The following is a 24870-nucleotide window of genomic DNA, read 5'->3' as shown; positions in this document are numbered from 1 at the left end:
TTCTAGTTTGAGAAGCTCAAGCCTGTTTACCTCAAAGAGAAGATGGCTAATGCAAGGTACCATAGCCAGTGCATACTGCAAATAAATTGACGGGCTTAATCATTTATTAAAACCAAGAAGGCCTGTGTCTTTCTGTTGAATTTCCTTTCCTTAAGTTTCACAACCCTGTCCATTATGGTACTGGAAAAGGAATGTTCCAGTCCACCTTCTCTGCGTAGAAAATTGTATAACACGAAATAAGATCTGCAAACCTATGAAAACTGTGCTCAATGGATTAGTCCCTACCTACTCCGGTTTATTTGAAGCTTAGAAAATATATTAGGAAAAATGCTCTCACTGTTTGTGTCCTAATGTACAAGCAAGGCTTATGTTTAATGTTTTACATTAGAGTACACTACATTTGCTTAGCTATAAGGCACCTATATGGGTGTACATGCCGGCCATAAATCTGTTTTAAATAAGCCACTGGGCCTGTAAGAAAAATAATTGTCACATTTCCCGGACCTTTGCTTGCCACTTGCTGATCTACCCATAGTTCAATATATTTCTCAATGACCTGGAAATTCACCACAAGATGTTCAAACTCTGGATCATTCTATTGTAAGCAAAAGGTTAGAGGGACTGTGGCCTTTGTCTACCAGCTGTAGATGAAGTTGATAAACTTACATTTCTCTATAGAGGCACTTGATGTAGTTAAATATATTACAAGCTGGAGGAGTTGGAGTGCACTCTACAATGCTGGCAGACCTTGAAAAACGCTCCACGAAGTGCCCAGTTTACCTGGGATGTGCATATAAAATCAGCATCTCACTATGACCTCCCCTCTAGCAACAGTAATCTATGGGGAAAGAATTGTAGGTGAAATTTGGCATGCTAGTGAATGAAATAGTTGGAAAAGTAACATCATATTTGTTAGCGTTCCGTTTTAGCCACTCTTTGTTCAACCTGTCACCATATGCACCATGACAGATGGGTGGGACTTTGGCACATGACTGGAACCCAAGACTGGTTTCATGGACAGTTTGTAAAGAACCTTAAATGGATATTAAAAAAGATAAGGTACAATGGGGAGTCCTGTTGTATTCATGGAGACTAGGGAAGAGTTGCAGTTCTTCAGTGTAACACTATGCAATCTTCCAGTATGGATCTAAACCACCTCAAGGGTGCCTTTGAAGTATTGATCTCTCACACACCTACTGTAACAGGAAGGCATTGCTCGCAGTACTAGACATGAGTGGCCGCCATCCAGGAGTTTGCTTTTTGACCCTCAAAAGCGCTTCGGAATAATATGGAATTTAGGCTCAATCATTGAGGAACTAAAACTGTAATTCATCCAGTAAAATAATAAATTTACAGCCAGTACGGCACACAGAATACCACTCCATGTGCAAGCAAGCCAAAACCTAGGAATTGTTAGAGACCTGAGCTAATGTAGCCTGGTTCCACTTCCAAAAAGTCCAGTACTATGTTAATGTCATGTCACATGACAAAAGCTGGACAACATTTGGTAAACTACCTTTCAAAAGAAAGGGATACTTCATTTTAGATTATACTTCCATCCCAGTCCTCAAGTCAGATTTAATCAGGAAGACAGTTTTTAGGAGGAGCAGTATATAGAGCACAGCCACTAAACATCTGACTCTGAAGGCAGAGTACTTGGAAACTTTTCCAGGCATAGTGCTGCTAAACATAGTGCTTCTTGAGTTGTGGTGGAGCATACAAAAGAGAGACTGATTCAGTGCTTGAATTATTCAAAGCTAATGCCAATTACTCGTGCAGCATCCCTGTGTATCATTATGTTCGAGGCATGTGGGCAGCTGAATTCATATCTGTGCATAGATCGCCGCCTAGTGTTGGGTCCGGATGATTGCATATTGTTGTCAATTCAATTTATTTTATTATGTTTTGGAATTCCATGGAATCCCACATAAAATACAAAATAAAACAGCATTTCATACAGGTCAAAGAATAAAAACACAACAAGTCACAACTTCAATTTTCCTAAATTACACCCAATGGTACATAATCACTTTTTCTTCATTAAGCTCTTCACTACGGTGGACGGAAAAAATCAGTTTCTAAAACACGAAAGTTAAAACTTCAACTTTCCTAAATTACATCTTCCAGAGGTAAGTAATCTATTTTCCTTAATTTATTCGGTAGACAACAGAATCCTCTTAGAGTACACTTGCGGGCAATAACACTTATTATCCGATAGGAAACCCTTTTGGCTATCACCCTAGTTTAGTAAATTACTCTACATTTGGGCGGCTAATAGTTAAAAAATGTACAGTTATCATCCAATGTACAATATCGATTTATAAATACAGTTAAAAACCTTTTTTTTTTTTTTTAAGGAGATGAACATGGAATAGTAATAGCAGCAGATATTTTACAAAATACTAACTAAAGTGCTAATGCATTAAATAAAGTGCAAGTGCGTTAGATACCCGATTCCAGGACCTTTCTTACAAGTGACTAAATAGCAGCTTGTTTATAAGGAGATGTACGTGGTAAATTGACTCTCCTGCAAATGTGCTACAACGCAATAAGGGTTAAATGTTGATTATCATCTTTAGCAACAGATTAATATGCCTAAAGTGTTTAAGAAAGTGCTAATACATGGGATAATTTCACACAATACTTAAGAAGACCTACGCTTCTCCCAAGCCCATTAGTTTTTTAATAAACATTTAAAAATTCTTTTAAAAAGCGGAAAATTCTAAAACACATCAGTTCTGATGGGGGGAGCAAAAGAAAGTTGCGGGCCTGTTCTGCTGTTGTGATTTTATACTGTAAAATTCCATGCCTTAGGTATTTGCGACGTATTAAGTGAAGTGCAGGACACACAATCAGGACATGATTAAGATCTTGTATACCGCCATTGCATAAATTACAGCGTCTTTCATTTTTAGGGATACCCTCCCATGCACCTGTTACAATCCTCAAAGGCAGCAAGTTCATTCTCAATAATAAGATCACTCTGCGAACTCCATGATTCAGGTTCCAAAGTACATACGGCTGAGGATTTTTAACAGTAGAGCTCTCCGCGATACAGTCCAACCTTCCATGTGCGTGGCATATTTTCTTTGAGAGGCCTTGAGTCCCTCCTAACAAGACTTGATTCCATGTTGAAGAGTGAAGGGCAATTATTATTCTTAACAGGTTCCCTGGGATCCCAATAGCAATCAATTTCCTCCACAGCGTCCCTCGATCCACCCTATCGAACGCTGTGTAGAAATCAATAAATGCTGTATACAACGGAGTCCTCCGACCCACAGGATATTTATCAGTTAGGGTTTGCAGAACAGAGATGTTGTCTAAAGTGCCACTATTTTTCCGGAACCCTGGTTGTTCAAGGGGGATTAAATTATTTCCAAATACCCATTATTGCAAGTTAACAAGGATAATTTTTGCGAACAGTTTTCCAGTTGCGTCTAAAAGGGAAATTTGCCTAAAACTTGCCGGAGAGTTTTTAGGGCCCTTTTTATATAGTGGGACTATTATGCTTCCCTTCCAGGAATAAGGGATGTCCCCGAGATTGTAACAATGGACAAACAGAGGGTGTAATACTTTTGCCCAATCGCCACTGTCATTTTTTATGATGGCTACGGGGACATCATCCGGCGCCATTGCCCCGGAGTATCTCGCCCCCTTAATGTATCCTTCAATTTCCCTCACTGATGGTGCTTCAACGTCACCGGCCAATGCTGTCATTTTACTAAACCCCTCAACCTCATCAACTAGTGGATTGGGGGCATACAATAAGGATATATAAATACACCATTCTGCTTCAGGGATCAACATGGGTTGGGATTGTTCTCTACTGTCGCAAAATTTGGCTATTAACGCCCAGTACTTTCTAGTGTCCCCCGAAAGCGCCACTTCCCGAAGGTTAACTCATTTTTCATCTTCGGCAGCCCTATGGTCAGCTGCTATTTTTCTTTTCCGGACCTGTTTTAATCTATATATCTTTTTGTCTTAAGGGCATAGGGTCTTTAAATTTGGATCTAATCAGCCCATTTATCTTCTTAAGTTTTATAATATCACTGGGCAGTATTACTATGGGGCGGCTCTTTCACCTTGCTTCTTTCTTCCCAAATCTTTTATCGCAGTCTTGACTCTTTAATATCTCACAATCGGGCTCTCCCGGATTAAACTAAATGCAATATTTTTAAATACCCACTGAAAGTTCGGGAGGTTCTTATATGTCCAACAAGTGCGATCATTATTTCGAGAATAAATTACGTTGTCATTCCTCTGGTTCCAGAGTTCAGGCTTCTCGATATGTATAACTAAGTTTACAGCCAAGATGTTATGGTCACTCAACTTAGTGGGAACCACCTTGAACTGTGAACATTCCCCAAACAATTGAAAAGACACTGCCATATAATCAACTAGGGAATGGCCATATGTCCCATGAAAGGTAAGGACTGCGGGTGAATCCTCTGGGAATCTGCCATTTAATAATACAAGGTCAAGATCCCTAAGATTTTGCAAGAGTGAAAGGCCACGTTTGTCAGCTTTCAAATTGGTCGGGACTACTTGCTTGGGTATACACCAAACCTCCTCCAAATCCTCAATGGAAAAAGACGAGATGGAGCTGTTACTTATTTTAGCATTAAAGTCCCCTACCATCATTATACATACTCTTTCTTCATTACTACATACGTTATGCACAAAAGAGCAAATGGAATCAATCAATGGGGTAGACGCCTACCCAGGAGGAATGTACACGTTTACCAAAAACAGAAACGTAGTGTGACCCCTGTAATCTATTTCCATTTTCAACTTTGTGCATATACAACAATTTGATGAGTGTATATATATCACAGGGTCCCATGCTAACTCGCAACTTAGCAGAATGGCTAAACCCCCACTTGCACGCCCCTTTATGGATTTTTTTGCCGATCTACAGTACACATAATAGTTCTCTAACTGGAACTCTTCCCTAGCCCACGTCTCCTGGAGGCAAATTATCTTGGGGTCTAGGTATGCTAAGGATTTAAGCTTCTGATTTTCTTTTCCTAGCCCCGCCATATTCCATGAGACAATTGTCCCCAGTAGGCTACCCCGCACTATTCGTTTTGTAAAAGTTGTGTTTGCCCCATTCAACATACTTGCAATCCAACTCCATTTTGACACCTCCTCTACTCTGTCTATGCTAAGGACCTCTTGGAGCTCAGGTGCTGAAAACTTAATTTCTCTTACACCTGGTACCCTTCCTACTGTTATTTCCAAGTCCTCACATTTTTTGGGTATACTCTCTCCCTCATGCTAAACGAATCCTCTCCCTTGCCGGTGGCAAGGTACTTCGAGGTTTTTGAGCGGGGAACCAAGCGGTATTGAACTAATAAGGACATCTATTCCTCTTTTCCTAAAGCCGTCCACATAAGACAAGTGAAGATACTACCCCTGATGAAAAAATGGCTTTAGTTACATAAGGTTATACCTCCCATCTAAATGGACTAGTTCGATATCTTAACTAATAATTAGCTTTAGATCATCTATTTCAGAGATGATTCTTAGGAGGGCGCTTCTATTCAAGGTTAATAACTCTGCATCGAAGAGAGGGATGAAAACTAAAGCCTTATTCACTTGCCCAGTACTTGTCTCGGGAAGCTTAGTTAAATTAACATCCTGCACACTTCTGGGGAGATCATCATTTAAAATCCCCCCTTTGTTATTATTAACAGTTATAATCATTCTCCGACTAACACCACCACTATTACTTAGCTCGAGATTCATTGATGACAAGGCAGGACCAGCAGAATCATGTGCAGCTCCACTTAATTCAACTCTCGGGAATGTTTCAGAGCTTTTTAAATTGGCCTCTTTAATTCCTGTGCTACTATGCATGTTAGGACCCCTTCCTATCCTGCCTTCAGCCACACCATCATTATCCAGAGTGGAGTTCAGCCTAGCAATCGAAGTATTCATCTGAAGAACAAGAGCCTGCTCATGATTAAGACTCTTGTTCAGTTTTAGTTGCACCATAGGCGTTGTGTTCTTTTTATCAACAGGAGCTATATAAGTATTTTCCTTTTCATTTACGGGTTGGAACCGCAGCTTTCTATGCTTGCGTTTTGGGAACCGGCGATTTTTCCTCGTCTTTTTCCTCCTACTACCATTTTTAGCGATCCCCTTTCTTACTGGTGAGTCTTCCCCTGTAGCTGAACTCTCTAAGATATTAATTATTTCATCTGGTTGTTGAAGTGTAGATTTTTTTGACTTACTCATGTTAAAGATTGGGAAAACTCGCACTGTCTAATTCTGGGGAAACTTTTACAATTAACTTTTCCCCCAAAGTGTGGACCTTTACGGACTCATTAAAGTTAACTTTAGACGGGCTTGAAATTGAATTTCTTACAGGCGGTGAACTTTCAAAGCCCACCAGCAGTTCTTTTGGCCCCCCTGCCCCAGAGACTTTATCAGCGTTATGTATTGCGTTAGGCGTTTCACATGCTTTACTAAATGTAGAGGTAGCACATTTCGCACATACTGGTCTATGATGTTTAAGATCTAAGACCCCTCCTAGAATGGGTGTGAGGACTTTAAGAATATGATCAGAGTTAGAAGTGCTTTTCTCCATCAGAGACAAAATTGCGAATAGGACTTTTTCCAATTTAAAAAAACGTAGTCATTAACCCCTCTGTCCCTGCAGTCTCATTTGCAGACACTGAATACAGGGGATTCCCTACCCTGTTATCACATGTCATTGATAATTCTACGCCCGATAAATCATGTAAGTCCGAAGTCAAAGATAATTTAGTTGGGGTACTACTATACATGGTAGGCATATGTGACGGATTTCCTGTTCGAGATGACGATACTTCTTTGTTCGAATAAGACTCGGAGTCCAAACCCTGCAAACCCCTTTTTTCTAGCTGCTTCACTCGTTCAGCATTCTTTTCTGATGGGATGGCTATGTCCGGGAGAGTAAAGTCCTCTGTTTTCGCCTGCCCATTTAGTGGGCTTCGTTCTTTCTGCCGTTCTATTTTGGGTGTGAGGTCATTTACTTTTATTAATGAGCAGTCCAGCATGTACCTCTGAGACACGTTTACATTGTCTTTTACATTTTCAATAAGGGTAATTAAGTCTGCGAGTGGAGAGTTTGGCATGACTTCCTTTCTTTCGCTGCCCTTACTCTCAGGAGAACCCAGTACCTCAGGCCTGGATTGGGCCATTTCCATCTTCATTTCCGAATTATTATCCTCGCCTTCTAATTGCTGCACATCTGTACTTCTTTCTATTGAAGGGGGTACTACATTGCAATCATTCTCATTTATCTTTAATATAGTCACAATGGGGAAAAGCGCCTCTGGTCTTAATGCATGTCCTTCCACTCTATTCTGGACTAATATTTCAGTCCATTGAATCCTCCATTAAATTCCCCTCAGTCCCTTAATTTCCTTCATCTCCATTTTTTAGTCCTGTTCCACACTTGAAGTTCCTTCCCTTTTTAGTAAACCTTGACTTTATTGATGGGTAAGACTTCAATAATGTCAAATGTGCACAGACTGTACGACGACGGATAGTTTTCAGAGGTTTTAGTGGACTCAAGCTGCTCTTGACACTCTGATTGATGGATACTAGAGATTCTGTAGATTTTACTTTTGACTGTGAGCGCAATCGCCTAACAGACATTACCATTGCATATGCAATTTGATACAACTTAAACTTATAGTCCCCCCAGCTGTAGGTAAAACAAAGTTGGAGGGGGATGACAATACGTATAAGTGAGTGTAAAACACAGTCTTAGGTGAGTTTAGGCAAGATAACTCCACCACAAATACTCCTCGGTACTCCACAGATATCCAGCGGGAATTCACATACCACTCTGCCCGAGGCCTGGGCGATTCAACAGTGACACAATCTGAGCCACACGCCGACCCCCGTCTGGCAACTGGGACAGTGGTGGCTATGGTAACCGCAGTACACTTTGCGGATTGATGACAAAATGTGGGTGAAGTTTAGGGCAAAATTTAAGGCAAAATAGAATTGAATTGAATGGCAGCTAGACCAGGTGCTGCTCCCTTGTCTGCACAGCGGCACTAAGACTGAGTGCTTGCTGTGATAATGCCACCAGTTCGCACTGTACACACCGCTCACAATGTCCAAGGGACTATACTAAGCCACTACCTCTTCTTATAAAAGTGTAAGTACTTCGTACCCCTCGCGTGTTTGGCACCCTCAGAACACAACAGGTGGATCAAGGTGGCAAAGCTCTCCTTGTCGCAGCCCGCACTCACTGCCTGTGCTGCCGTTGCTCCTCAGGACTTCTATGTCCCCTGTGATGTTCTTATCTCCGCTGCGGCTCTTCCCTCAGCTGACGCCGCTGCTTCCCCTTACTGCCGTGAAATTATTTTGCGGCACCTCCTGTAATGTGTCTCCTGTCCTGTGGGGGACTGGGGAGGAGGCTGTGAGTCACTCTTGTCTCTCCCCAGGCTCTCCACCGTAGATGAACGCTATGGGTGAAAGGTCACGGCTCCAGCCGCTCTGCGACACCGCTACCCCTCTGCTGAAACAAACAAACAAACCAAACACGGCTCTCAAACTCTGCCGTACAAAGCAAATTGCGGCACAGTGGGGAGCTGTGTGGAGCTGCGGTGAAGTGCTCGCAATGTTGCCGTGTAGGACAAATGCTGAAGGTGCTCCGTCTCGGCCTCGGCTACAAAGCCATTGCCGCTCTTAGCCCGGGGAGGTTAAAATACAACTTCTACGGGTGGCTGAATAACATGCCACGTCCTGCCCCCAGAGGTCCCGCTGGTCCTGCTGATACGCTCCGGCCTGAACTCTGCCCCCGGCTCACCGTCTCACAGGGATTCAGTCCCGCAGTTGGCTCCGGCTCCGGCTCCGGCTCTGGCTCCGGCCTGAGCTCTACCCCCGGCTCCTTCCCCCGGCTCACCATCTCACAGGGCTTGCGGGGGGGACTTACGAGGGGAAGGGGGACAAGCTGCTTATCTCGGACGGGCAGCCGCAGCAATTGAATGGGTTCCTGGCATCTGACGGCAATCACCACAACCACACCACATATTGTTGTCCTGCACACAATGACACCTCAGTTTGGACCCACTGTAGGAGCTGAACCCCAATAATCTCATGAACTCCAAAATATCATGTGAACCCTAAAGTCTACCTTGGGAAGTTAAGCTCTGTGAATATTCTCATTGATCTAGGGGTAAGAGACTACCCTCCTGATCAGTGACACAACCTTAGCAGAGTAAAGTCAAATTAGAAACTTGTACCACTCAAAAACTGAGTTCATGATCAAAAAGTTTAAAAATGTTTAATACAAAATTGTTAATGAAAGCATCACAGAGAGAATGCATAATTGGCTGTGAAGGCTCAGATTCAGAAAACTGAATCATAAATCATAACAAAATCAACTAAATCTCTCTAAACTTTAAGTGTTAGACCGATAATATTACTGATGGCATCCTAAGTGAGGAAAGGAAAGTCTCAAAATAATCGGACAGTCTCTGGAGGAAAATGGAAAGTCAATCTTGACTTGTATAGCATGACTAATCCCCCGGGAGGGTATTGAGGCGCTGAGGATTTTGCTGCGGGGCTCAGTCGAATAGCCAGTCCCTTCCTGAATTCCAGTAGGGAGGGTGAGGTCCGTAGGTGGAGAGGGAGGTCGTTCCGGGCTGTGGCCCAAGGTAGGAGAAAGAGTCGCTCCCAATCCTTGAAAACCAGGGGTTTTATGCACAATTTATGTATATCAATTAAAACTGCAAATTCAATATGTTATGATCATGGTTAGGTTGCATTGGCAAATCAAAAACAACTTCACAATTCTGAAAAGTTTTTTTTACACAAAACCCATTTAAGGTAAGAAGTCTTTTGCTTGCTTTCTCAGCAACTGCACTCTGGATATGTACAACATAATATGAAAAGTGTTCATAACAATAGCTCATAGAATTTTATGTTCCTCTGCATCGAAACTTCAGCAGAAATCCTTCAAAATTATACATTGGGTGCATGATGGAAAGTTTAATTCACAATACATGTTTTGTAATACCCTATTTTTTTATGTCGTAGAGCTCTGTGTATCCACGGACATTGTTGGAAGGGACCACTCAGTGGGTTGCTGATTGGTAGGAGATAATAAGCAGGGGCAAGATGAGCAGAACAACAAACTGTATCCATTTAAAATAAATGCTGTCTCACAAAAATGTGGCATAACTTTACTACATTTTTAATCACACTTCTAAATGGAATCATTAAGTCGCTCTAAATGGAAAATCGTCAGTTCACCTGTTACAAACATATGTATCATTAAAATTACTAATTTAGACAAATAATTTATCATCCAGAATCTACAACCTTCCTCTAGTTATTAATCATTGTAAACTCATTTATAGGCTTTAAAAATCTGCCATTAGTTCATTGAAACTTTCATCTTAGTAGTCCTTTGGTTCCCCATCCAGTGACATTTGTTTGCCTTATTTTTGCTCTTAACTTGATTATGTCTTCTAATTGGACACTAATAATTATAGTTAATTGGAGTAATTGCACAAATCATAATTATTATAGGTGCTAATAATGATTACAGAACACCTCCACCATTATTGCCTAACCATTCGCTTACTTTAACAAAGCTGTTTCCTAACTCTCTTACGCAGGATCCTACCCTTTGCCATTATCCTTCTGTAGAGAGTTGTTTCAAGAGTTTGTTAAATAAGTATATACCTTTAATAGAATTTAGGAATATTTAGAGATTCTTAATTCTATGAATGTTTAGAGTGCATGTTTCAGATTATACCTGATGCTCATCTGGATAGGTTGTGGGTTCCTTTATTGGAAATAAAGCTTCCAGTTTTTTAAACTACAATCTTGTGGTTACATCTTTCTTTTATTGAAGAAGCGATTCCTACACATTCACTCTCTCATCATGCTGGTTGTGTCAACAATCTAATCTCATGAGTCAAATTGGTTATGTTGGTAATAAATGAATCAATCACTCAACTCTAATCAGGTATGAAAGTAAAACACCTCTTTGCCTTATTTACATTGCAATGTTTGCCCTCTTTCACCAAAAAGATTATCCAAGGTTAGACTGTTCTGCATGACCATTGCTTTAATTGCTTTAATTTACTAATCTAAAAGACCCTTATGTAGCTACTACAAGTCTATCTACTATTGTAGACAATCGTCTTATTATTCATATCATTCTTGGCTGCACCCATTGGAGGAATAATTGCTCCTAAAAGTGTTAAAATATCTGTCCAAAACTTCGTTTTACTCTCCCCATGCCATGTTCTTCATCCACCTCATCTATATGATAAGTTCTAGAACCCACCCAAAGTCCCGGCAAGTTAAAATAACCAGTTCTTCCACAAACCTAGTAGATTCCTCTCATAATAAGTTCTCCTCCAGACAAAAGATCTCCACTCCTAAGATTTTTCACACATACAAATTCCGCTTTCTCTTCTTCCCATAGGAGTATGCCTATCATATCTCACTTTTTGCTTTTCTAATCCTCTTCCAACCTAGGTTGTAAGCCTGTTTTGTGCAATCATACTCAAATACTAACTATATTTAATTCTTCCATCATTCTCATCACTTAGCAAGTTATCTAAAGACATGTTGAAATCAGTCTGTCATTGAGAAATAAACTATTTATTATAAAAAATTGCTATGAAAATATTACAAGAAAATGAGTATGAAATCTGATTATATGTATGTCGAACCCTCCTTAGCTGATGTGGAAAGGTAAGTACATATGTAGCACTTGGTAATGTTCATGATGTCTACATACTCCCTAATCATTTTAGTATACACATTAGCCTTAAAAACACTGACTAAATGCTCTTCATGCATTGGGATCAATTGTTTCAACTCTTTATTAGTTTTAACTTCAACATTTCTATTTATATAACCTGAAACATTTCCTAAAGGAAAATCAGTAACAACCTTAAACTAACCACAAATCTACAGGTACTACAATCTCGAACAACGCATTCAAATCAGTCAATAATATTGGGAAATGTGTGGCAACCTATGTATTTCTGCATACCACTTTGCTGGAACCTCTCAACTTTAGAAAATTATGCCTAAAAGGATACAAATCAGCACTTGACCTCGGAAAATGCACCAAATTCCCTCCATGTACTTACCTTAACCCTTTAAGTGCTGATGACGGAACCGCTCCGTCATCAGCTACGGGTGAGCTGTGCTGATGACGGAGCGGTTCCGTCATGGCCCGCTCGGCGGGCCTGCGCGGCCCGAATTTCGCGCCTGCGCTGACGTTCTATTGAGCAGGGCGGGCCATGACGGAACCGCTCCGTCACAAGCTCAGGTCAACCGACGCTCGTGCCGGAGCGGTTCCGTCACCAGCAAGCAGCCGCCGCGCGTCCGCCCCGCCCCCTTAGCACTGAGGCGGAATAGCCGCCGCAGTGAAGGGGTTAAAGGGAATTCTACCACTTTAGTTACCCCTACTTCCGAAAAGCTTGCAATATCCCTTGGCTTTCCATCAATCCCTTTCATTTTATTTTTGTTTCTTCACTGCATCCCAATCTCTGGTTTACCTAATACATCTTTAATATATGTTCTTCAAGTTATGATGCCCATTTCTCTGATCTCTCCATAGGTTAAATCCATTTATATATATATATATTGTCCACGTAGAGATCAAGGCGTGTGTGTAATACCCGACCCCTACCATAATTTTATAAATGCTGCAGTTGCTTCGCACTGAAATGTGACTCTTTAGATATATTGCCTTGTGATTTAGGTTTTGGAAATACACCACTAATGTTTTACACTAAATAAACAGAAAACAAACTCAAAATCACAATAAAAAACTATAAACAAACTTGGCTGGCAACAGCAAATAGCAGCGCTGTCAAAGGTCGAACCTATCACAGCGCGACTATATCAGCAACCAACCAATTAGAACGTGGCTTTGTGGTTGTGTCACCAATCCCAGAGTGGCTCCCTGGCTGAACAACCAGTCACAGCGCAACTTTTTTTTGAATACTAAAGAAATTATGGAACCACTTTAAACCATTTAGAATCAATAAATCATTTGTCTATTTACAAAGGAATAAAATTCATTTTTTTAAGTAAAACTCAATCGCCAACCATGGAAGTTCAAATATGAACAATATGAAAAAAAAATCAAGTCAGAAATGAATAGCAAAATAAACCGCAACAACCCACAGACGTTTTCGCCAGGCAAAACCTGACCAGCAGAAATCTGCCTCTGAGTTAATATTCCTCCCCCTGTGCACCCATTGTTAGCACATTGATTCAAGTTGCATTTTTAATCCTTAAAAGAAAAAAAAGGAAACTGTTCATTCACAATCTCTATAAATGTGCAAGTGGCGCCTCACTCTACACACTAAGGTACAGACAAAAATCAATATCCGTCTTTAATATGTGACTAATCTGGCTTCCAACTCAAATCTTCAAATGGGTTTACAAATGTGAAAAATATATTAATCAGTCCAAAGTTGCGCCCAAGATCACATATCCAAATAATTCAACACAGAAATCCATAATCGCAACTACTTCAAAAAGCATTCAGAAACCTAGTTTGTCCCTATTCATATTAAGACACAAAATTTGTTCAGGAACACACAGCCAATACGAGTCACTTCCCAGGAGGATCCACCGACCGAAACCTAGCATATTTCCAGAATGTATTTTCTTGTTTGATCTGTGGATTAAAGGCTCAAAACCTCCAACCTATTGCAGGGGACCCCTTAAAGAGGAGCTAAATTTGAGATCCAAATTAATTTTAAAAATGTTTGATGCAAAATTGTTAATACATGCATTACAGAGAACATGCATAATTTGCCATGAAGGCTCAGATTCAGAAAAATGAACTATAAATCATAGTAAAATCCCAACTTCATAATTGTAAGATTCTTAGTACTAACCCATTTCTCCAGGTAAGCGAAATTGTCTGCTTGTGTCCTTAGCAACTACCCTCTGGAGATGTAAGACCTAACATGAAAGATTTTTTAAACAAAAGCTCATAAAATTATTTTCTCCTGCATACTAATTCAAATGGCAATCCTGCAAAAGCTTTCGTTCACACTACATGATTTCTAATACCACTGCTTATATAGTTAATTCTAATCTGTGTTTCCGCTGACAAGGTCGGGAGAGAATACTCACAGCCGATCACTGATGGAGAGGGGGAAATTAGCAGGTGGAGGATGAGCAGAACACCAAAAACTACGTCCATTTATTTTAAATGGTGTCTCACACAAAAAGGTGGCATAACTATACTGCATAATTAATCCCCCTTCTAAATGAAATAATGACATCATTTGGAGTGCAAAATCATTTGCTTACTACCATATGCATCATTAAATTTACTAATTTGCACAAATAATTTGTCACCTCAAATTGCACATCTAAACGAAACGTCTAGAACCAGCCAGTATTTTTTTTTTTTTGAAAACCTTTATTTCAACAAAGTAAGACAAATACAGACCTACAACCACAGGGGCCGGCCAGTAACGGTGGATATCGAAATCAAAAACTAATACACAGCTCATCAGCCGACAACCCCGGGGGTTCAGCAGCGATACAGTATGCCCATGCAGCGTTCTTATGATGATGGGAGGATAAATGAAAGGTTTCACATTTTATATTTTTTAAAAGAAAAAACTAAACATAACAAAATTCCGAGGTGACGTTTATAATGTATGTGGCTGTCTCAGATAGCAGGGGGAGTGACCCAGTTAAAGGCAGATGTAAAAAGGATATGGAAACACGAGGAGGGAATGAAGAGGCCAGGAGCGAACAAGCAAGTAAAGTAGAATAGGATATAGGCGTATGGGATGTCCGGTCATGGGGACAGAGGAATATCATTGGTTTCTACAAAAGGGGGGGTGCAAATCTCTCCACGATATGAGTTCCATTGACCCCATATCCTCCCCCATTTCTTAGGTCTTCCACGGGCGATGTATACAGTTTTTTCTCTGAACATGCACCAATCCATGTTTTCCTCACAGGTGGAAACCAGAGGTGCCCTTTGAGACCCCCACAGCTGGGCTATGTCTCGTTTCGCAATCATGTTGCAGAGGGTGGCCCATTGAGTCTGCGCTACACTATAATCGTTCGGCTCCCACACGTTCAACAGACACCTTCTGGCCTCAGGCAACAACGAAACACCCGTAACCTCTTCCATAACCTCATGCACTCGTCTCCAATACACCACCACGTCCGGACATTCTCACAAAATATGAAGAAAAGTAGCAAGCATACCAGAGCCGCGCCTACACAACCCATCCATAGAGTAACCCATACGCATCAGGCGTGGACCCGTGACATACACGCGGTGTAAAATCTTCAATTGCACCAGCCGGAGACGTGCCGGAATCGCGACTTCCTTATATCCTGATATCGCGGCCTGCCAATCTTCGTCATCCAGATCCAGCCCGTCCCCAGTCCAGGCTCCACGAAGCTGCACAAGAAGATCCGAGCGGTCATTGATGAGCTTTTTATAAATGAGGGAGATAGTACTATCAGGGACATACCTGTCAAGCACCCTGTCTTCCAAGGTAGAGGACTCTGGGATAGTGGTACCAATCGGGAAGACGGATTCAAGTGCACGACGAACCTGCAGATACCGGAAGTGCTCTCTATCGCCCAGTTTATACTCTTGTTGAAGTTCCACGAAGGATTTGATCCTATCCTTGACCCAGAGGTCTCCTACCCTACTAATGCCAATAAGGTCCCATTTGTCAAATCCCTACGTCGTCCAAAGACAGCCCAGTCTTTCCGCCGCATAAAGCGGAGTGGCTCTGGTCAGCCTGTCTGTCCATCCCGTGGCAGCAGTCGCTGCGCCCCACACTCGTACCGCAACCCCAGTGGGACCGGTGAGATTTTTCCCCGCCGATCTAGAGTAGAGCGCCCTATTGTAGTCCCCTCCCGGCAGCTGCCATTTATCCCTCTCGAATGCCGGATTCGGGACCGGACCATACATTGCGTGGTTGATAGCACTCAGTTGCGACGCCCAATAGTACCGTTTTATATCGGGCAATGCTATACCGCCGTCGTACCAGGGCAAAGTAAATTTCGCCAGTGCAATGCGAGGTCGCCCGCCCCATACCAGCTTTCTCTGGAGGACCTCGATCTCCCGGAAATAACTAGCAGGCACCAAGTCAAGCGTGTTTTGGAGGGCGTACAGAAATCGAGGGAGGGACATCATCTTATACAGGGCCGCTCTCCCAACCGGGGACAGCGGCAAACCGCACCACGCTGTGACGTCGGACCGAAGCCGGCGGAGAGGCGGGAGCAGATTCCCCTCATATCGAGTCCAAGGAAATATACATCCCTAAGTATTTAAAGCCGTCGCGCGATACCGGTATCAGACAGACACGGGGCAACAGTGGCATTTCTGCAGTGAGTGGATAAATGCAGGATTTAGACCAATTGATGGCCAAACTCGAGTTCCTCCCAAAGGAGCGTCACACGTCAAACAACACTCCTAGTGACTTACGAGGGGAAGTAAGGTATAACAGAATATCATCGGCGTACAACGATATACGGTCCTCGAAGTCAGAGGACCAACTAATGCCCTTAAGCGACGGCTCCCACCTAAGCCACGCAGCAAGGGGCTCAAGAGCAAGTGCGAAGAGGAGCGGTGATAACGGACAGCCCTGTCGCGTGCCTCTTCCTAGGACGAAAGGCTCCGAGGCCCTACCATTGACAAACACTTGGGCCGTTGGTTGTTCATAAAGAAGTCTGACCCAGCCAAAAAAATTAGGACCAAAACCGAATTTTGCGAGGGCCGCCCACAAATACGGCCATTCTATCGTGTCGAAGGCCATCGAAGCATCTAATGAAACCAAAATGGCCGACTCACGAAGTGACCCCGCCCCTGCCAGTACACCATGAAGGCGGCGAAGATTGAGAGCTGTATTCCGATGAGGAATGAACCCGGACTGATCAGGTTGTATCAAATCACCGATGACGTGATCAAACGATTCGCCAAGAGCTTCGCCAACATTTTGGGCTCGACGTTCAGAAGCGAGATCGGCCTATATGAAGAACATTGATCACGAGGCTTCCCATCTTTGTGAATGGTGACAATAGACGCCAATCTCTGATCCCGGGGAAGAACCCCGAGATCTCGCGATTCCAAAAACATTTGGCGAATGTGTGGCGCCATCTTTTCTGGACACAATTTGTACAGCTCTATCGTGATACCATTCAGGCCGGAGGCCTTCCCTGAGCGAAGGGAGCGGATAGCAAGCGCTACTTCATCAGTAGAAAAATCCACCTCCATAAGCTCCCTATCTGACTCCGAAAGGCTAGGCAGCGCAATATCCCTGAGTAGCAAATGTGAATCCTCCTCCGGCCTGTCCGAGACCGGCGCGTAGACCTTCTGAAAGTGCTGTGCGAACACCGCGACTATCTCACCTGGATCCACAACCCGCTCACAGTCCTCTCTTACCACAACAGGCATCACACGATTCAACCTTTCTCTCTTATCCAGCCACGCAATCAACTTCCCGGCCTTATCACCAACATCATACAAACGCCCCTGCTGCTCACGACTCATCATCTTCGCCGCATCCTTCACCAGCGCTTTGTAATCGGCCTGCTTAAGGGCCAAAGCATGCAAACCCTCGGGTGTGACCCCAGATTCAGCTCTTCTTCCAGAGACGTCATTTCAGTCTCCAATCTCACCACTTCCTCATTCTTGCTTTTCCTCGCGCTAGCGATCAGGGAAAGGGCTTGACCCCGGGCGACTGTCTTAAAGGCCTCCCACAGGGAAACTGAAGAGGACACAGACCCAACATTCTCCACAAAGTAGTGGTCCACACGTTTAACCACCTCAGCCCTGGTTTTTGGATGGCGTAGGTGCCAGGGGTTAATTGGGGCAACCCGGCCCGCAGCTTCCAGTTGGACATCAATCGTGAGCCAGAGAGGAGAGTGATCCGAGATCCCCCGAGCAAGGTGTCGAATTTCTCTCACAGAGACCATCTGCACCACTGGCACCAGGATATAATCGAGCCTCGAGAGACTACCATGTGCTCCCGAGTGGAAGGTATATTGTGCCTGCCTAGGGTGCAGGTGCCTCCAGCAATCCACTAAACCCAGCGCATCCAGGAAGTTACTCATCCATAACTGACCTCAAGAGAGTCCGGGGGGGGGGGGGGGGTGACGATCCTCACTACCACAAACAACTGAGTTAAAATCCCCACCAACCACCAACATGCCCAGAGGGAAGTTCAGCACCACTCTACCCAAATCAGAAAATGTGACGGACTGTAAACCCGGTGGGACATACACAGAAAGAACAGAGATCGTCTTCCCCTCCCAGCGACCCGTAATGGCCGTGTACCGGCCTCTATCATCTAACACAGTACCATCTATCTCCAAGGGGAGGGAACTCCTGACCAGGACACCCGCCCCCCTTGACCCAGTAGTGATTCCTGAATGTGCCACCAAATGGTATCCCCTTCTATTCAGTGCATGGCAAGCATTTCCTATCAGATGTGTCTCCTGCAGTAACACTATATCAGGTGAAAGACGTTTCAGATACTGTAAAACAATCCCCCGCTTGATCCTATCGCCCAGACCATTGACATTCCAACTCAGCACCCGCAGCCCCCTACCCCCCATTCCAAGAATATGAGCTGTGCTCCCCCCATAGAGAAACAGGCACAGTGGTTAAAGCGCATAGCGAAATAGAACCTCGGGAGAAATAAAGAAACAAAAAGCCCCCCCCCACCCCCAGGAAAACCCATAAAACACCCCCCCCCACCCTGCACCCCTGCGTTCGACCCGAAAGCCACCCCAACGTGCAGTGTGCCTGTCGCCCCATTAAACTAATCTAAAGAGAGAAAAAGACCCCCTAGAGGAGGAAGAATCCTGAGCCCTCCCACCCCCGGGTAATCAACAGGTCATGTACATAGTAATAATCAAACCCCCGCTGCAAGTCCGTATAGGTGGCACGCCGGTAGGGACTCACTCCGCACGTTCCTCCGGGCCACCCTCAGCTCCCACCGATTGTTCCTGTCGATCACGGTGTGCCGGCAAAGTATCGATCCAGTCACTGGCAACCTCCGGGCGATCAAAGAAGAGCACACGCTCCGCGTATTCGATCCTCAAGCGAGCCGGGAACAGCATGGCGTACTTTAGTCCCATGTCTCTCAGACGCCTTTTCACACCGGTGAAGCTCATGCGTTGTTTTTGCACCGCTTGCGTAAAGTCTGGGTAAAAACTGACCGACGCGTTGTCAAATTTAGTGGGTCCATTGGTGCGTGAGGCTTGCAGGATAGCGTCTCTGTCTCGAAAATTAAAAATCCTGGCAATTATAGGTCTTGGTGTGGCGCCCAGTTTAGGCCTACCACCTGGGACTCTGTGGGCATGCTCTACGGTAAAAAAGCTGCTGAGTCCCTTAGGTGCAAGATGATGCAGCACAAGATCCTCCACCAAAAGATCCGTGGAGAGCTCCGAGGAACTTTCCGGAACACTGATGATGCGAACGTTGATGCGCCTAGCCCGGCTTTCAAAGTCGTCCAGCCGACAGGCGAACAAGTCATTTGACGATCGAAGATTACGAACCTCCGTCTGTAGATCAGAGACATCCGTCGTGAGGCTTGCTGTCTTAATGTCCAGCGACTTGACCCACTCGTTAGTCTTTGCGAGGTCTGTTCTGATAAGGTTGACTTCAATCGCAACCGTGTCTATCTTCGAAGCCAAGGTCTCATACTGCTGGCCCATCGAGGTCTTAACACCGGCAATGGCGCCCATGACATCCCGCAATGTTAAGTCTTCCATCACAGGAGAGCCATCTCCAGTCTCATCCGAAACTTTACCCGCTCCACCAGGGGATCCCTTCGGGCGGGCGAAGCGATCAATAGTGTTGGATTGGGCGACACCCCCTCGGAATGCACCTCTGGTGGCTCTCTTCTCACTATCCGACCTGCCCGTCATGGTGGGTAACGAGCCCAGTCGGGCCGTTCGAGATCTGGTGAGAATGGCTCCCCGCAGAACCGACCTGTAAAGAGAGGGATGAGGGCAAAAGGAGAAGAGGTGCAGGGCCAGCAGCAGGGCAAGGCCAGCAGTCGCAACAGACAGCGAGTCACAGTAGATGATGATCAAAAAACGAAACCGAAAGTACCCCAGGGGCGACAGGAGGGTCCTAGTGACCGTTGTTGTTCAATTGCCACCTGGGTACTTCAGAGACTCGAGGCCGCGGAGATTCATCGGTGTAGGCCACAAAGTTCCAAGATGCAGAGAGTCCGGTTCCCAGCGGCCAAATCAATTTCTGAAAAGAGATATCATGCCAGCAGGGCGTCAGCTAATAGAACCCGTCGTCAAAATCAGGATATGTGGCAGGATAGATGCGGAAGGCGGAAATTGTCTCGGGAGCCCTGTGCTCACGCGTCCATCTTGGATCCTCGCGTAGCTCATCCCCCATGCATATCAGTATTGACCCTGCTCCAGTGGAACACTCCACCCTGAACTTTCAGGCCAGGACCTCCCTGAAGCAAAGCACAATCAACCCAGGGCCAGTTTCCCTCTTATTAGGGTTCATGGGCCAGGTTTGGCATGGTGTGCTAATTACCAATGGCTTGGCAGTTCAGAATGGACTGTTCTGATTGGAGCAGGAACATGACTGATATGCATATGGATGTGTCCAAACTGAAGTGGCATTGTGTGCAAAATAACGATGGACTGGAATGTGGCCTGAGTAATTACCAGTGGCTGAGATTACTTCAAGCATTTCATCCATCATTTCTTTAGTACACGCCAGTTGTGGTGGGTAACAGAGGTCAAGTGACCATGTCTATAGAGACTATTGCTCGTTTATGAACATCGAAGCTTATCCATGTTTGATGAATAAAATAAAAATGGGGCTCCATTTTAAAGTCCACTTTATTTTTGAATAGTTTTTTGTTTAAAGTCACTAATCTATCAAACGTGGGGCCTTATTAAGAGTTTGGAGGTCCATAGGACTGCTGAACCCATGGTGCCAGTCTGACCACCACCTCCACACTGCAGCCCCGCCCGCAGTATTGTGACTTTGGCGGTCGGACTGTCACAATATAGAAATGAGCCAGCTTGGAGGTTGGTTTAGATCTCTCTTGCCTCACTGCTGAGACTTTAGCTATATTGAATTTTGGAGAATTAGTGCTTTCTGGGAGACCAGTGTGCCACACTTTGGAGGAAATGGTCATGCTGGGGTGTTGTCCTGCACCTCATTGGACAGGAGTGCCCTCCTGTGTGACTCCAGAGAACACTGTATAGTAGGTATCTGAGAGGGGAAGTACCTCGCAGATCTGCTGCTTAAAACTAAAGGAAGAATGTTCCATCCTGAGGTTGATTTGCACCAACCAGGCTCTGCAGTCTGACTGCACCTGCTGCACAATCTGGAACTACAGCCCTGTGGATCAAACCTGCTTCAGAAGGACTAAAAAGTGGACTCCCTGCAAGCTATATGCTAACAGAGCTCACCTGGACCATCAACACCAAGAATCCCTAGCCTGGAGTAATACCAGTGCATTTGTAAGAGTTTTGTCCAAGTGGATTGTGGGAATTGAAGTCCCAAACTCCCAAGGACCATCTTGGAGCTTTTAGACCCTCTGCATACCTTTTGGACGCTTTGGGATCGTCAAAGGAACTTCAGGAAGAAGTTACAGATGTTTGAAGAAGATTGGAGCAAATTTGAAAAAAAGCTCCATAAGTGGACCAACTTGACCCGTCGACCCACAACTGCGAGCCTGCCTGCCGTCCAGGTTCGTCCCGCTAAAAACTCCTGAGGTCCGACTTCCAGAGTTTGAATGGAAGTTGGTGGAAACCCAAGCCGGCTAAACGTCACTGAATCCAGCCTGGTGAAGAGGCTGGGAGAAACCGCTTCATGAACCTTTCTAAATCTGAACGCAGAAAAGGTGACTGGAACCAACCCAACAGCGAGAGTCAAGCCACCCTCCTTCAACTGCGAGCCGGGCAGGATCCCTGGTTCGTCCCATTGGAAAGCTCTGCAAGTCTAACTTCCATAAGCCGGTGAACCCTCACCGAATCCGGACTGGCTGAGAGCTTTGAGGGACTCCAAGACAAAAAAGCTCCAGAAAGGTTTCGAAGTCAGAAGGTAAAAACTTTGACCGAGACCTACCGCGAGGGGTAGCAATGCAGGGCTCCATTGCGGTCGGCCTGTAACTTGACTTTGTCCCGGTCTAGCTCGACTTGATAGGCGTTATAGGTTTCTATGTGCTATATAGTGTTAAATCTTTAAAAATTCATGTCTCTGGTTAACTGCATTGTATTTTTGTCGTTTTGGTGTCATTTTAAAGATTACAAATATTTCCTATTTTTATAAATTGCTGATGGATTTTATTGTGTGTTGTCTTAATTATCTTCTGAATTGGTGTTTTTAAATGCTTTACATATCTGTCTTTGAAGTTAAACCTGCCTGCAAGCTACAAAGGGTTGAGCATGGGCATACATTTCTGAGACCTATTCTGAGCCCTATATTGTGTCAGTGGCATTATTGCCAGTGGTTCTACAGTGGACGGCACATTGCGCCATCTGCTGTAAGAACGCCAAAGCCGTAATAAGGCCCATGCAGCATGGAAATGGTCTTTGAGAGATATTGATCTTTGATTTCTCAAGTACCATTCAAATTGACAAGGCCTTTTGTTGATGATGATCGTGATTTCATAAAAAGTCAGGAGTATAAAACTTTGGTGCTTCAACATGTTTGCTTACAGACTACATCAGTCAGTACCTACACACTGGGGTAAAAGCTTAACATGAAGCTTATGTTTATTGTTGATTATAGGCATGTCATATATTCTATTTGCTGTTGAGCAAAACTGAGCTTTTCTGTGGTATGATGTAGCCAGTTTTATTTGCATGTTCCTGCCAGCAATCAGAGTACTGTAAATAGGTGGACCTTCCTTGTGTAAGGATGCCAGGAACATGGGTTGGTTATATTACATATTTTGAATCTTTTCTTCAACAGATTTCTTAAATACTGCAGCGATAATGGAGGTTATGCTGGGTTCCCATACCAGGAAGATGACCTGGCAGAGGATGATCTTGCAGCACGATTGACTTCTCTAAATTTAAATGCAGAGCCACCAGGTAAGACCTAGTGCGTTGTAACATAGTAAACATGCCGTCACGTTATTTCATACTGAAGTATTGATTGTTGGTTAACTAACCTTGAAAATGCCTAGTATCAATAGAGGAGAAATTCACATTGAATTTAAATGGGAGTCGTTTATGTTGTTTGTGAGTACCAGGAAGATCTGGCATTGACTGACTTTCTGCAACTGCCAACTTGCATTTGACAGCCTTGTTCATAGTGCAAATCAGGGCTTTAAGTGGGCCGGGTCTCAAGGGGTCTGAGCACCAGCAGTTTTTTTCAGGGGGCCTCGAAACGGGTGTCTATCGGGCTCTGTTTTGAACCCTGACACAGACTGCCCGTTTTTTCCCCCGGACTGCAATGACCGCTGTTTGCTGTCACTGCAGTCCGGAAAAACAGTGCCATGGAGCAAAACAAAGCCTGATAGATACCCGTTTCGAGACAGCACCAGGCACATGAATGTGCGCTGCTCACACTGCTCACTTCTCAGTAGTAGAGAAGTTACAGCATGACGTCATGCCAGGGGAGCGTTGTGGGGGAAGGGAAATCCTTTAAGAGTCATTTTCTTTCTGGATTTCCCTTCTCTTTCTGAAACTCAGGAGCAGCAACATTGTGGTAGGGTCACCAAAGATTTAATTGGAAGCTTTGTCAATATTATAGTACCAGGTCGGTGCATTAGTTGTTTCACGAATGATCTACTATAGCAGTTGAAGCAATCTGATCAACACCCAAGTATTGCGCAGAAGATGGTTTGCTTCCTATGATACCACAGTAGTAATCCCGACACCTCCACAGAAATAAGTAACTACATTAGGGGCCTTTTTAGGTCGAAGCCTGCGTTGCAACGCATGCGCTGCTGCAGGCGAGAGTTCTTGTAAACAAGAAGGGGCATGAAAACACGCCCCTTCTGCCATCGGACGGCCTCATGAAACGGAGGCCTGCCATTGGACAATGCCCCTGTTTGGATTAAATTAGATACCACGCCGGAAAATCCTATGGCCTGTTGCTTTGGTGGGAGATCCTTCAAGATGCTGCACACCCAAGTGTCTTTCTTGTAACTCTGCACCCTAAACCATGGGGCATTGACTGTTCTTGGCATGACAAAAGGCAAAATCCTATTTCTATGTCCAACGTTGCTATTGTTTGACATCGACAAAACTAAGGTTAGCTTGGAACTAATCTACTCATCATTTTACTTTGGACTTTGCTATCTGGCTTAGAGTGTCCCATTGGCTGGTTTTCATGGGGTCTTTCATTGCATTCTGTTGTGATGTTTAAGTGGGTTAGATCTGTGTTCCCATGAAGTCATTCCAATACTTTTTTCCCAAAAAATCATGAATTTTTACTGCTGGCATTACCATGCCTGAGACAGGAGGAGGGCTGGTCGCTGTATCTGCAGTTTGTTGTCTTGAAAATAAAATCGGGGGAAGCCATTCCACCTCTTGCTGGTCAGGGTGTCTGTTTCCTAAAGACGGCGATGCGTGGTCCAATTAGAAAAACAAAAGGTGTCTTGCGAAACATGAAATAGATTTAATTCAAGCCCTCTGCCACCAAAGCATTCTCCTTTTAGAGAAATGCTGAACATCTGCTTTGCCAATATACTAGCCTTTCAGCTAAATCAACACTTTTACCAGACCCGCATTTCAGGAAATGTGGCAAGTAAATGCTTTTATGGCTGCACTTTGGGTTTCAGCTTTCGCCAGCAGTTTGTAGGTCGGCGATGTGCGGTCCTCCAGTTTGTGCCCTTTATGCAAATAAATTTCCCCAACCTCACGTGTCAAAGGATACCTATTTGAGAT

General features: G+C 44.1%; 1 protein-coding gene across 1 annotated transcript in view; it reads left to right on the top strand.

Moving 5' to 3' along the window:
- Positions 1-24870, top strand: part of MOV10 (Mov10 RNA helicase) — a 360143-nt gene that overhangs the window by 314762 nt on the left and 20511 nt on the right. The window contains exon 21 of the mRNA XM_086923342.1: positions 22946-23067. Within this exon, the coding sequence (XP_086779468.1) occupies positions 22946-23067 (122 nt within the window). The remainder of the gene's footprint in view (positions 1-22945; positions 23068-24870) is intronic.

Source organism: Lissotriton vulgaris, chromosome 5 (genome assembly GCF_964263255.1).
Source record: "Lissotriton vulgaris chromosome 5, aLisVul1.2, whole genome shotgun sequence".
Taxonomy (NCBI): domain Eukaryota; kingdom Metazoa; phylum Chordata; class Amphibia; order Caudata; family Salamandridae; genus Lissotriton; species Lissotriton vulgaris.
This window is presented reverse-complemented; position numbering and strand designations above follow the sequence as displayed.